At 33.0% G+C, this 15,025-nt stretch overlaps 4 protein-coding genes across 4 annotated transcripts in view; 1 reads left to right on the top strand and 3 right to left on the bottom strand.

Moving 5' to 3' along the window:
• The window catches only part of LOC136027542 (XK-related protein 4-like), a 44,454-nt gene extending 39,554 nt beyond the window's left edge, over window positions 1-4,900 (bottom strand). Inside the window, exon 1 of the mRNA XM_065704895.1 lies at window positions 4,819-4,900. The gene's annotated coding sequence lies outside the window, so the exon portion shown is untranslated. The remainder of the gene's footprint in view (window positions 1-4,818) is intronic.
• A 2,356-nt stretch (window positions 4,901-7,256) lies between these two features.
• LOC136027544 (uncharacterized) lies at window positions 7,257-11,517 on the top strand. The gene is made up of 4 exons (XM_065704897.1): window positions 7,257-7,526; window positions 9,086-9,262; window positions 9,781-9,882; window positions 11,063-11,517. Exons 1-4 carry the CDS (start codon window positions 7,373-7,375, stop codon window positions 11,416-11,418), a joined length of 789 nt encoding a protein of 262 aa, XP_065560969.1. The 5' UTR covers window positions 7,257-7,372; the 3' UTR covers window positions 11,419-11,517.
• Window positions 11,518-11,558: 41 nt separating this feature from the next.
• On the bottom strand, window positions 11,559-14,552 carry LOC136027543 (uncharacterized). Its single transcript, XM_065704896.1, has 2 exons — window positions 14,450-14,552; window positions 11,559-12,736 (listed from the first exon to the last, which is right to left on the bottom strand). Exons 1-2 carry the CDS (start codon window positions 14,545-14,547, stop codon window positions 12,013-12,015), a joined length of 822 nt encoding a protein of 273 aa, XP_065560968.1. The 5' UTR covers window positions 14,548-14,552; the 3' UTR covers window positions 11,559-12,012.
• Window positions 11,592-11,984, bottom strand: LOC136027758 (uncharacterized). Its single transcript, XM_065705217.1, has one exon. The coding sequence runs from the start codon at window positions 11,982-11,984 to the stop codon at window positions 11,592-11,594; it is 393 nt and encodes a 130-aa protein (XP_065561289.1).
• Window positions 14,553-15,025: the final 473 nt, after the last annotated feature.

Here is a 15,025-nt window from a genome sequence, read left to right on the forward strand (position 1 = left end):
CATCTCTAATATGTTACAAAAATCAATAATCTAGGCTAGGCGAAAAAAGGTAAATTTATACATGTTAATATAATTTAGCCAATCTGTATAATCTGTCTGTTTTTTACATTCTTTCCAAATTCATTAATTCCTTCTGGGGCAAATTCCAATTTGAGCCCTTCATGGGGCCCCAGAAGGTAATGTATTAACTTTTTTGAGACTAAAATGCAAAATTGCTTAAAAACTAATTGCATACAAAAATTTGATTTTAAAGAGTCCTTAAGCAATCCCCTATGATGTCTCAGTATTCTGTTGGCAACAAAAATTAAAAAAAGCACATCAATGCTACCAATGAAAAAATGAAATTTTCCTTGTTAATCAAGATGGGAACTGTAAGTTTTCTTTTTAAGATTTTCAACCATGGTAATTCCAATAGTTTACTTTAATTTTGTTGTTGTGCCTTTTTTTAGGGCTTTTGGGTGCTTTTTAAAAATTCCTGCCTATTTTTTTCAAAAGGAAGATAAGAAAGAATTGCAGTCTACATATTATAAATATGCAAAGTACCTCTTTTTCGGCTTCCACCATGGACAAGTAGCCGTATTGTGACAAGTTGGTATGGGATTATCAACCCTAATGAAGAGATCATAGCCCAGATTGCCAGATATAACTCTAATATTGTTACTCATCATTGGGCAATTATTTTTGTTTTTTGTAGTTAGATATCCATTTGTTCTTTATTTTTCTTGTGTTTGCATATTCTTTTGTAGTATGTTTTTTTTTTGCTTTTTTATCTTACAATCCATCTGTTTCTTTTAATGGGAAATAAATACATACATTCATTTGTTTTCAAATAGTATTTTATTGTAGACTAATAAAAATAATAATAACCATTCCTGAATCAAGTGTAAATGACAATTTTCCCTCACTAGACAGTTTATTATAGAAACATATTTCAAACCTTTGCTAACAAGCCTAGGTCTATGGGCTGTTTTGAGCCCCATAAAGGCTCAAAATGGAATTTGCCCTAGAAACAATTATTTTATTTGGAATAGGCAATTTCAAATACCACACTACTTTTCCATTACAACAAATAAAGTTTAAATAGGGATAAATTCTGTTATTAGACAGTGATAATTTAAAAAAGATACTGGATATTTTGGTCACATGCACAGTGACCATCATCAGCAGAAATACGAAAATAAAACAATTAAGACCAATGATACTGGATATGATGCTTGCATCAGAGTTTTTCAGTCAAAACAGGCAAAAAGTTTACCTTTTTTAACTACCAAAACAATTGGGCTATTCAACAGAAATCACAGAGCATGGAATTGCTATAGAAAAAATAAGACAACAGAAAAATATCAAGTCTTCAAATCTTTTTGTAATTAGACAACCAACCAAAAAAAGGAGTTGAAGAGAAGGTTTGAGGAAAAATTGGCTGAGGATGTTAAGGATAACCTTAAATACTTCTTGTGTCATGCCATCCAAAATGTAGCAGCAGGTGCAAAGTGCCACACATTTTGCACAACATTCAATCAGTTGCTGATCCTGAGCTGAAATTTTCAAACAACAATTCTTCAGGGAAGTATTTTGGGAAGGAGTTCTTCAGGGAAGTATTTTGGGTCCAATACTATTTAATATCTTCACCAATGATGTTCCTTCCATTATCAGCAGTAAATCAACTCTCTGTGCAGACAACCTTAAGCTTTTTGGATCAGGCTTGTCCTATGAAGATCATGCCCTACTACAAAATAGTCTTCAACTGTTGGGTCAATGGCCGGAGGTTTGGCTTCTTAAATTCAATGTAACCAATTGCCATATCATTCACTTTAGCAAACTGAATCCTTGTTGCTCTTACTTTTTCTTAGGCCACCCAATCTCCTCTGTAAATAATGAGCAAGATCTTGATATCAATATTGTCAATAAATTAAAATTCAGCACTCATGCTAAGAGGTTTGCTGTTGGTGCTAGTTAAACAATGGGAGTCATCAGTCTAGAATAGAATAGTACTTTATTATCAAGCAAACTCTCACAACATAAAAACTGCTGAACTTATTGCCTTTAGTCAGCTAGCCAACATTATATACAAAAAAACAAACAAACATAAGTACATAAGTGAAATATTAAAACATTGCCTACAGCAATGAACCAAACTGTCTTGTCAAATAAAATGAGTACTTAAGTACACAAACAACAGTACATAAGTAAAATGTAAGTCAAATAAGTAAAAGTAAGTAATATAACGGACATAAGTTAGGACATAAGTACATTAGAGTATATTACATTAGAGTACATTAGAGGACATAAGTACATTATAAAAAAGACATACAGCAATGAATCCAATGTTCCTGTTAAATAAAAATGAAACAATAAACTAACACATTAACATGATAGATTAAAAATTTCATTTATTTGTGGTTTCAACAAATGCTATCACAAAGCTCTTTCTGTAATGCCTAGTTCTTGCATTAATAGGACTTAAAACCAGGATTGTTTGTGCTTTGGATCAGGGTAAATGAGGCTTTGGAGGGCAATAAAGGGCTGGGAGTATATATTGAAAGCATGGGTTAAAATACACATTATTTCTGAAATTGGTAAAAAGAGTAACATATCAGGCTACCAAGGTAGAGAGACAGAATCCCTTGGAAGGAGAATATAAGACACTTTGCCATGACAGTCTTTCATATAATGGACTTGTGTACCCTAAGCTTTAAATTAGAATGTCTCTTGCCTCTCCATATTTTTAAGAAGATATAAAAGTTCTTGAAGATGTGCAGAGATGTGCCACCAAAGTGATATCTGGCATTCAGGAGCTTTCCTGCCTAGAAAAACAATCAAAGCTGAATCTCTCTACACTTGTTTACAGGAGAAACAGAGGGGATGCCATTTTAGTCTACAAGTTAACAAGGACTAATACTCCCCCAGCATTATTCCCTACTTTTGGTCCCAAATCAAGAACTACAGGTCATCACAAGAAACTTGTCATGTAGTCTACTACATCTGGAGTCTATACTTGATTCTTTTCATCACAAATTGTCAACAGTTAGAAAAAACTACAGTAAAATTCTAGTTCATTGACTTCTTGCTATCTCAGAAAAGGTTTAGGTTAGGAAAATGAAACTTTCAGGGACGAATCTACAGACAAAAGTTTGTCTCAGGAAGGTATTTTGAAGCAACTACCTCTACTCCTTCTCCCTCTAGAGGGCCCTGACCTCTGATGACCTTTAAAAATATGTGTGTTATAAAAGTGAAATCTTGCAAAATAGATCTTCTGCTTAATTGAAGTAAAACAAAATTGTTTTCAGCTTCATAACTTTGCTCAATTCCATTTTTATAAGGTTTTAAAGATATGCAAGTAAATTTCCTAAATTTTGACAAAAAAACATTTGCATGGCCCAAAATCTACTCAAATAACAGGAATTGTATTTTCAGAACTAAAGGCAGAGAAATAGCAACTAGTAACTGAAAACTAAGGTAAAATGTTGTTTTGTCAAAATTTCAATAGGTATAGACCTGTCATGTAGGCAAATTTTAGGGCCCTCTAGAGGGAGAAGCAGTGGAGGTGGGTACTTTAAAATATCTTCCCGGGGCATACTTTAGCCTGTAGACCCATTCCCAAAAGTTTCATTCTCCTAACCTAAACCCTTTCCGAGATAGCAAGAAGTCAATTAACTAGAATTTTACCAAAACTACCAAATGAAACAGTTAATTCTGAATCTCTTGATGTTTTCAAATGAAGGCTGAATTCTGAGTGGTCCTCTAGAGAGTGTAAACTCAATTTGGATGCTACTGATAATGCAACAGCACCTGGTCACTAAGGAACTTTGAATACAATGCAAGTCATCATTCTAGACCTTAACAAGGAGAAATTGTTAGAGTGATCCTAGCTGTAATTTGAGGTAACAATATAGGTCTATATACAAAATAACATAACTACATATAACTTAATGACCTTATTTTTTTCTTACTGCAATACTGAAAGCAAATCTCCTTGACCTTCCAGGTTCTGGTTTACTAGTTATATTTGAACTAACAATTGGACAAAGGCTAAATGTCTCAGGTGAAATGAACTTCACTTTATCTGACTTCAATAAATTATTGCCAATAGAGTTCAAGCCAAAATCACTTGTATCTCTATTTAAAGCCATTTTCTATTTATTAAAGTTAGATAAAGTAGCCTAAGTCCAGTTGATGGTTCAAATAAAACTAACCAACTAGAATTTGGATGGTCAAGATTTGCTACTGGCATTACAGTGAAAGAAATAAGGGTATTAAACAATATGTACCTATGTTATTTTGCATTAATATCATAGGTTTTAATTTTTTTTAGTATTTTTGCTGATGGTGGTCACAGTGCAAGTGACCAAAATATCCAGTATTTTTAGCAATTATTGCTGTCAAATAAAAGAATTAGCCTAATCCTTATTTGAGCTTTTATTTAATTTGGAACAGAGCTTAAAAAACAAATCAAATGATATATTCACTTATTTCCTACCTAAATTACATGAATAGGCTATATATAAAATTACTGAAAAATTGGAGGCCAATAGGCCTACTTGAAGACACCTTGATAGACTAAACATCCATTCACATAGGTTTGATTTACCAGCTTTACATATCTCATTTGACAGTGAAATCCACTAAACTAAAGCTTTACAAGGAAGCACAAGCAAAGTGCATAGAAACCTGAGTAGCCTAGCCCAGAAATACTAAATCAGTAAATTCAACCAAATTTAGCTAAAGCCTATCAAGAATCATATTCCAAGAATTTGCACATAAAAAAAATTCCTAGATATAATCAAAGGAAAATTCCAAGCCATGACAGCCTAAGAATACCTTCAACTTTTCAGTTTGATTCAGGTAGCACTCGCAAATTTTAAAATTTGAAAGTTATTGCCGATTTATCGGTAAAATTGCCTTGTATCGAAATTTCTGTAGGGTAACGCTTACGCTAAAACAGTATGGGGTTTGTGACACATCACAGGTTTATATGTGGCTGCAGTTTTATGGCTTTTTGTCAACGAATGCTAGAAATCGATAGATTTTGTACCATTGGTCTTTGATGTGACTTGATTTTCGTCTAGAATTTGAATTTTGCAGAGATCACGCTGTCGGATTTATTAGTAGTGACTTTGAGGTTTGACGGGACGATATCTGATTAATTTGTTAAAAATTTTACCGAATTGGCCACTACAAAAGATGCATCGGCCAAGGTACATAGCTTATCGGCCAAGGTAGTGCTTATTGCCAAAAATCTTGGAATTCCGGTAAATAACTTAGCTGGTGCAGGAAATGGCAATGCCTTAGTCAACACAGCTGCTCATTTTAATAGGATACCATACGCTGAATAAACCATAGTCCAAAGAGTACAGTGAATTTTCCGATCGCTATAAGTTTACTAAAGGTGAAGCAGAAGAGTTGGTATCAATAGTTTACATGAGATGACCTAGCCTTATAATAGCCACAAGATGGTTATTAGAAATTTGGAATACCCTGTTATTGTTTTATAGTAGTCGAGCCAAGCCTTATGAGGTTGACTGTTTATATAAATTCAAGGAGTACTTGCAGTGCATTCGAAGAAAAGGTGTTGCAAAGTTTCTTTAGTCAAGCTGCAGAGTTTATAATTTGGGGCTTTATATTGCTTCCATCTGTATTTTTCTCGTCTCATTATTACTGCTAAGCTTTTAATTATAAAGTACGCTTGATTTATTTCAGACTTATTTGAAACAGAGCAGGATGAGACTTTTTATAAGGAGGGCAATTTCTAATTGCATCTCAAAGTGCGATTGAATACTTTTAAGAAAGCTTGGGTTAATAAACTTGCTGTCTCTGCGGCAAGACTGTCAACTTTTTCGTTATATTGGATACCTATATGGCTAGGAATTTGCTAGAAAGCCACTGCTACGTCAATCTTAGATAGAGAATCAAGCTTCTCTTAGCTCCTACAAATCAGTTTCCTTTGTGTTCTAGGTTAAGGTTTTTATTAACTTGAAAGCAGTGTGAGGACCCAAAAAGATTGCTACTTTGCTGAAATGGGAAGGCATATTTTCGACCTCCTTTTGCAATTCAACTATTGCTGCCAGTTCAGTCTTCAAAACTAAAGAGTTCAGTTGGAGAGATTTTTCAATGGACAGAGATGTGTGTGGGATTATTGCTGCGGCAGCGGGTTAATTCCCTGTAAGGGATCCATCAGCATAAATGTGCAGATGATCCTTGAACTCTGTAGCCTTTTTTCTTAAAACTTCGACCATAACTAGTCGATGTAGGATATTTTCCTTTTTGTCTTGTATAAGCTTGAGGCTTACATTTGGTTTGCAAAACTTCCATAGCAGAGGGAACTTAAAAGAATCAACCTGAATTTTATTCAATGACCAGTTTGGGCAGAGTACTGAAAAAAATAGCCACGATGCAATCCCCATTTTATTCTGCTGCCTAGTGCTCCCACAACAATGCCGCTCCCCATAGGTTAAAATCCTGGTATAATATTTAATTGTGGCTTTGGCTATTCTCTCGCTTATTGGGACCAGTCTTTGCTAGTTTTCTGGTACGATCACTAGAAGTCTGTGGCTACAAGCCACGAGCCATTCGGAGTGCCGTGCTCTGTATTGTTTCAATTGGGAAAAGTTTTTTTTTTATTGGTTTGCCCATAATGAATTATTTCATTCTCCAGTTTTGGCCATATATGTTGTTTGTAAAAATCTCCAAAACAGTTGGTGAGTTTCTCAATTTTGTAAAAGCAAGTCTTTTTAGAATTACAATCCTTTTCGGGTAAACCTCTTTTATCAACTTCAAATTCAACTTTTTCTTTATTCAACTTAAAAAAAAATACAAAAACAATATTATGTCCCAACAGAAAGCAGAGCTCGTAAGGCTGGGACAGTGCAAAAACATAAAAAAACATCAACATCTCACCGTAATAATGATTCCAAAATTTAACACGGCAAAATACAACCAAAATAGGAAAAAACTCATAAAAGAGAGGTAACAAGGATAATTAAATATATAAATATAGTATAGGAGGGTAAGGAAGGCCATCCCAGACACAGGGACACAAAAACATAATACAACCTTTCTTGTGCACTCCATGTCAATCGATGGTTGATTTTCAATCCTAGTAATTTGCATTCTTTGACTAGATCAAGACATAACTACATAATGATAACTACCCGTTGAATCTTGTCATTCACGATGGCTTAATTTTCAGTCACAAAGTCTAATGCCGGATGCACATTGGTTTTTCGTCCCGTTCACATTGGCACGAAAAACACGTTTAATTTACTTTACACTTTCACTTAGTTCACTTAACTTAGGCTTTTTTCAAAGTTGAACTTTTTTCAACTTATAAGTGATTACTTATAAGTGAGACTTTTATTTCAGAAAAGCTTTGAAAATGTCTTCAGTTGAACATTTGATAATTGATTTTATTAGCTCTAGGCCCTATTTGTATAATCCAAAAAATGACAATTATAAGGATAGGCATCTCAAAATCAATGCATGGGAGAGTTTCTCAAATCAGCTGGCAAGTCAAGGAATGGTAATCTCAGGTAGGCCTAGACCTTGGATTGAATAAATAAGTTAGATAGAAGTGTAAATCTTTTCAGGCTTAGGAAGGATAGACACTCTCGCAACAGTTTATGAAGGTTGTGTGATCTTTAATCAATGAAAATGCTAATAGGCTATTAAAAGCTTTGCTTATAGGCTATTGTTATTTGATGGGTTCACATGTTAGACAATGCAACTATCTGACTTCCTTTTCCCTAGCACTTGCTATATTGTTTATTATTATTAAAGGAATCTACAGCCTAGTAAGGTACAGTAGATTGTTCAGGGGATTTTTAATGGTCTCTGGCAGGTAGCCTACAATAGAAAAACAATAGGAGTTGTCTTTTGTTGTAGGATTTCGACAAGTCTCTGGATTAAATGAATAAGTAACTAGGAACAATTTGATCTACCATACATCAAATCAGATGGCAAGTCAAGGACTATTAATCTCAGGTAGGCATAGACCTTGGTTTGGCTAAATAAGTTAAACAGAAATAAGTCTTTTCAGGCTTAGGAAGGATAGATCCTCTTGCATTAGTATATGAAGGTAGTGTGATTTTAATCAATAGAAATGCTAGTTGGCTATTAGATGCTTTGCTTGTAGGCCATTGTTATTTGGTGGGTTCACCTTGTAGACTATACAACTGTCTGGCTTCCTTTGCCCTTGCAATATATTTTTTTTATCATTATTGTTATTATTATTAAGGGAAATCTTTAGTTAGATTCCAAAAGATATTTAATGGTTACTGGCATGAAGCCCAAATAGAAAACAATAGGAGCCACATTTTTTTGTAGGGTTTTGACAAGTTTCAGGATTGAATGAATATAAACTAGGAAAAATTTGACCTGTTACACACCTCCTTCAGTTTTAATAGACTAGTTTAAACTAGCTTATTTTTACTTAATGATAAATTTTTTTAGGTACCAGTGATTGGTGTATTATCAAATTGCAACTTTAATTGGTAGTTTTGATTTTTTCATTTGTTGGAGGCAAAAGTTTTGACATTTCAGTCAGTATCACTTACTATTCTTTTCTTTTCCCTTAATTGTATTAGATAAAATTCTTTCATAAAAAGTAAAAGGACATAAAAAGTCTTTCAAAGAAAACTGCCAGAAATTTTTAATTTTTGAAATCCATGGGGAAATGCAAAGATGTAGTGGTAGATATAAAAGATGCAGTTTTTTCATAATATAATGGTGATATTGATGCTTTACTGAATTTTAGATAAAAAATGGCAAAAAAATGTTTTGTAATGCTTCATGATTTTGTTAAAAATTTAGAAACTATTGTTAAAGGACTGTAGTTCAAGCAAGAATAATTAAATTTGCTTCTTTTATTTGGAGGGTGGGGAGAGGGAGCTAAATTTAAAACTTGTTGGGCTTGCATGGAAAAGGAATGGACCCCCTTTCTTGTTTGGGACTGTGTAATCATCAATTTTAGAAGTGACATGACAAAGTTAAAAAAAGAAAAAGATATGAAAAAGCTAAAAATGAAAAATCTCCTTCAACTAAAATAATTTCCATAAAATTTATCAAAACTTCATTTACTTCTTTTTTGCAGTTACTGAGCTTCAAAAAAAATGGGTCAGTCTGAGAGAGCGATATGTCCGACTGAAGAAAATTTCAAAACTGCCAAGTGGTTCTGCAGCTTTGAAGACAAAGGCAGCAAACCAGGAGTTTATTCAAAGAATGGATTTTTTAAGAGATGTTATCATTGATAGGAGCAGAAAAACCATTGGTATGGAATTGTACATATAAACTGAAATATATATATATATATATATATATATATATATATATATATATATATATATATATATATATATTTATATATATTATATATATTTATTAACAAGGAATCAAATGGCAGCCATCACAGATTAGTTTACAGTTTGTATGTCCTAAATAATATGTGTTTGTATATGCTAAGTAACAATTATAAAAGGTATTGCTTCATTTTAATTTGAATATCTGTGTTATAAGAATTGGTTGATTGGCACTATAATTGTTGTTTAAAGGCTTAAGACTTATGCAATCTGAACACAAAACTAATGTTGACATTGAAAAATAACATATCAATGAATGTAAAACTCGATTATCAAAAGAGTTTGTATCTATGAAATTTAACCTGGATTGTCAAAAATTAAATTAAGAATAATAATGTGATGTTATGTGAATATATCATGGTAATTTTTTACTTCAAGAAAACCCTTCATATTAATTTCCAGCCTTGTTTCTAAGAATAATTTGTTTTAGGTAACTGTGTATCTTCATTGCCTGTCATCAATGTAATCGAACAGCAAATAACAGAAGATTACTCTGAAGAAATTGATTTTGATATTACTCATAGTCCTTCAGGTTGGTCCTTATTATTTATACAACAAAAATTTAAAACTTGATATATTATGGAAACAATAGTATTCCAATACTAATATTGGAAATACTGGTAGCATTATTCTAAGTTCAAGATCGAAAATAATGAAGTGTTTAAACGTATTGAATTTCTAATTAGTATTTGGGATACATTTTCAATGTAAATTGACCTGGAATGGGAGGAGTCCCTAGCCCCAAAAACTTTCAACTATACAATTATCAGAAAGTGTACAATTACTTTTGGTCCAAAAGAAAATGAGATTTGCAATTATTGACATAAACATAAATGTTAAATTTATGTTCAGTATTTATGAGAAATATGATTATTATTAATTAACTCAAGGGGGGCTTTGGCCCCAAGATTTTTATGGCACTTGGTATTCACCAAATGACATACAGCGATTGCAATTTCTGTCAGTTTGTCAGTCTTGGTTTTGCTAGTTTGGGCACTTCCAGATAAACTAGGACAATAAAATTTGGCAGGCGTATCAGGGACCAGACAAGATTAAATTGAAATAGTCTCTTCCCCGATTCGACCATCTGGCGAGGAGTGGGAAGACAGTTAGTTTGGAAAATTAGAAAAAATGAGGTATTCTTAACTTACAAACGGGTGATTGGATCTTAATGAAATTTTATATTTAGCAGGATATAGTGTCTCAGAACTTTTATTTTAAATCTCGACCGGATCCGGTGGCATTGGGGGAGTTGGAGGGGGAAACCTGAAATCTTGGAAAATGCTTAGAGTGGAGAGGTTGGGATGAAACCTGGTGGGAAGAATCTCTTGGCTCTTCCAACCTCCTCTCACGTGCCATATGAGCTCTCAGCTCTTATTGTCTTAGTTTCTTGTTTTTAGGAGTTGTTACTTTTGTCTTAACAGTTTTATCTTCTGTTTTAAAAACATTGCTGCTATTTTTGTTGAGTTTGTGTTAAATCGATCTTCAGTCCCAATTTGAATTACTTTCTTAGCATGGTATAAGTATATGCTCTTCCCTTATATAAAAGAACTGGCATCAAAACTATTTGTATGTTAACTATATAATCTAAAAAAAATAAAATAAAATAGAGCTCTTCTGTTCAGTAACTTGTCCCTCGTTTTTGCAGAACAGAATCATAAACTATAGTACAAACCTTCATCCATCAAACATTAATGTATTCTATTTTCCAGAATTTCGCTGTGTGTCCCAAGAAGAAGCCAATTCAGAAGAATTCCTAATCGAAACGGAATCTCCACAGGCATCCACTTCAATTGCTCCAGATGAGCACTTCCAAACTTATAAAAACGTTCAAAAAAGAAACCGAACCAAAACAGAGGGAAGTACTTCATCTGCAACTGATGAAGCAATTCTCTCATACCTGAGTGAAAAACAAAAAAGGGATAAAAATAAAGTTATAACTATGGATGAAGACCAGCATTTTCTAATGTCACTTGTATCATTCATGAAGGATATACCAGCTGAGGAGAAACTGCAGTGTCGCATGAAAATCATGAATGCTATACTAGAACATACCAAAAAACGTTGAAATATGTTTTATCTTTTTCACTTTAAGCCAATATTTGATTTTTTTTTGTTATTATATTTTAATCTTTAGTCATTTCATATTAAATGCTTTCTCTCTCTATATATATATTCAGGATATCTATATATACAAATAGTGTATGATATGTTTACATGCATATTTATTTATAAATCAAGTCACAATGTGCCTCTCAATGCTTTTTCTCGCTGCCAAGGAACAGCACCCTCTACAGATAAGAAATAATCCATTAGTCTATTTCTAAGATCTTGATTTGTTCTGGAAGAATTGTTGCTCCCAACTCTGCCAAGCTGAGAAATCCCACTTCCTATTGATAGCTCTTGAATATCAGTTGGGGCTCCTCTAGTTGAAATAATGAAATTGTGTAAACATACAGAAGCAATGATTATTGCTTTTACTTTTTCAGGCTGTGCTAGTATTTCAGTTCGGAAAATTCTGAACCTCTGCACAAGTATACCAAACGTATTTTCAATTAGGCGCCGAGCTGTGGATAATCGGTAATTGAAAATTTTTTGTGCTTCTGAGAGTCTATTTCCAGGAAAAGGTCTCATTATATAACTACACAATGGAAAGGCTTCATCAGCAACAACAAAAAAATGGAAAATTTTCTGTTGTTCCAGGCAATGGAAGTGAATCAGGAAGCTTTATTTTCCCAGTGTCTATGCCTTTCCCAAGATCTGACCTGGCAAATACACCCCCATCACTCTCACTTCCAAAAGCTCCAACATCTACATAAATAAACTTGTAATTAGCATCACATGCAGCTAAAAGTATAAGGCTAAAATAATTTTTATAATTGTAAAATTGAGACCCAGACTTGTATGGGCACTGAATTCGCACATGTTTACCATCTAAGGCACCAATGCAATTTGGCAAAAAACATTTTGCCCTAAAAGTTTCACTGACACTTTTCAATGTATCTGATTGAGGCTCTTGCAGATACATTGGACTTAAAACTTCATATATTGCTATCATTGTATCTGATAATATCTGTGAAACTGTTGAGTGACCAACACGAAATTCATAATGGAGAGCTGCCATTGACATACCAGTACCCAGATATCTTAGTGTCAAAGCAAGCTTCAGTTCTGGAGATATTGCCTTTCTAAAATTGGTGTTTTTTTTTGTTATAAAAGGCCTCACTAAACTAAGCAATTCAACATACTCTGCCTTTGTTAATCTTACAAAATTTAAAAATTTCTCTTCATCATCTCTCATAAGTAAGTCATTAAGCAGTGTCAGATGGCCTTTCACAGTCCTCTCCCTTTCTTGTAGAATTGGATGTACCCATAGTCTTTTCTTCCTAAAAAGTAAATATATAAATTATAAACAAATTAAAGTAATATTCCTTTCATATTATAGTTTAAGCAAAAGACTGTTTGACTGGTCAATTCAGCTGTAACACAAACATAAAAATTTGAATTCAATTAGTACTTGTCAAAGAAACCAATGCTTTAAAACTATTTTGGTAATAACTGAAAATTAAAGGAAAGTAAAGAGTAATGTTAAGGCTTAGAACAATTAGAACTGCATAAATAGAAAATGGACACTGTGATTAAAATTTTATGCCAATGCATTTTACCAATCATTTTCACAAACCATGTGTACAAAAATTGTTAAGTTCTTCAAAATATATGCCAATGTTAGAATTTACCTGGATACCTGACTGACTGACCATATTTCGAACATTAATACAAAAAGTATAATTCAATCCTACTTTCCCTCACTATTTCTACCAACCAGGGCATTGAAGCATCCCAATTAAACACCCTATTTCTACCTGGGATTTTGTTCATGTTTCCATTCCCTAGGATACAGACTATATACATATATAGCCTAGGCTATATATATATATATATATATATATATATATATATATATATATATATATATATATATATGGTAAAATTCTAGTTTAGTGACTTCTTGCTATCTCGGAAAGAGGTTGAGTTAGGAAAATGAAACTTTCAGGGATTTGTCTACAGACTAAAGTATGTCCTGGGAAGGTATTTTGAAGTGCCTACCTCCACTCACTCTCCCTCAAAAGGGTCCTGACCTTTGATGACCTTTAAAAATATGTGCTATAAAAGTGAAACCTTGCAAAATAGATCTTCTGCTTGAATGAAGTACAACAAAATTGTTTTCAGCTTGACAACTTTGTTCAATCCCAATTTATAAGGTTTTAAAGATATGCAAATACATTTCCAAAATTTTGAAAAAAAAACCATTGATATGGCTCAGAATTTTACTCAAATAACAGTTTCATTTTCAGAACTAGTGGCAGAGAAAAAGCAACTGGTAACTGAAAATTAAGGTAAAATGTTGTTTTCTAAAAATTTTGATAGGTATAGACCTGCTATGTAGGCAAATTTCAGGGTCCTCTTGAGTGAGAGGGATTGGAAGTAGGTACTTTAAAATACCTCCCTGGGATACCTAGCCCCTTTCCGAGATAGCAAGAAGTCACTAAACTAAAATTTTACCATGTTTTTGGTAATATGGTAAATTAGCCCTTGTGTTGGGTTGTTGCCTCTGAATTATTTGTCTTTATTATTTTTTCTATTGTTTGGTAAATGACAACTTATACTTATTGACGACATGACTGCCTGTCCATGGATTATTCTTTATGGTTGATTGTGTTTGGCTATGCTGTTTGACCTATGTGATTGAATGGATGAGTAGGGTTAAGGCCTCATTCAAGTGCTGGTCTATATTAATCACTAATTTAGGAAAACAGTCTTCCTTTTCTCCTTCTGTCCCTTTTTTTTATGTGTTTTTGCTGTTGCATTGGTGATTTCTCTTTTCAAGATATATATATATATATATATATATATATATATATATATATATATATATATATATATATATATATATATATATATATATATATATATATATATATATATATATATATATATATATATTGCCTTCACGAGGCCATAGGCCCTATATGAAATTCAGTTAGACCAAATCATTAGTGGGTTATTCCGTTAAAACAGCATCTATAACTTTGAAATACCCTTTAATTTTCTTCTTTTGCTGCCTTAAGTGAAGAATTAGCAGCAAATCTTCATCAGAGCTACTTTCATTATCATTGACCATATAAGTGTTATCCATCCTCAATTCCAACAATTCAAAATTTTTGCCTAGTCCTATTAGTCATTTTTCATTTTTCAATGTGAACGGCAAGATTTCAATGTGAAGAGACCTAAGTAAAATCACTTAACTTAGACTACTTAACTAAGTTAAGTGATGCCAATGTGCATCCGCTTTAAAGGACAATAGTGTAAGTGCGTGCTTTTAGTAACTTTTTCTTATTGTGGTTATTAGCAGAGAAGGTTTTTAATTTGGTATCAGTTCCATCATTTCTTTAATAAAACCAAGCCAAATAGCCCTTTAATTATTACAGCCATCCTTACATAGTCACACTTACTTTAGTAATTATTAACGTCCTAGCCTTGGTACTTTAGAGTGCCAAAAGTTAAGTCTTATGTGACAAATTACGGGCCAATGAAGACTAGTGCTTGATTGACGGCTCTGTGAAAAACGAATGGTTTTTATTTGTAGAGGCTCTACAATCTGATGATATTTGCTG

The sequence above is a fragment of the Artemia franciscana genome, chromosome 5, assembly GCF_032884065.1.
Source record: "Artemia franciscana chromosome 5, ASM3288406v1, whole genome shotgun sequence".
NCBI classification, from domain to species: Eukaryota; Metazoa; Arthropoda; class Branchiopoda; order Anostraca; family Artemiidae; genus Artemia; species Artemia franciscana.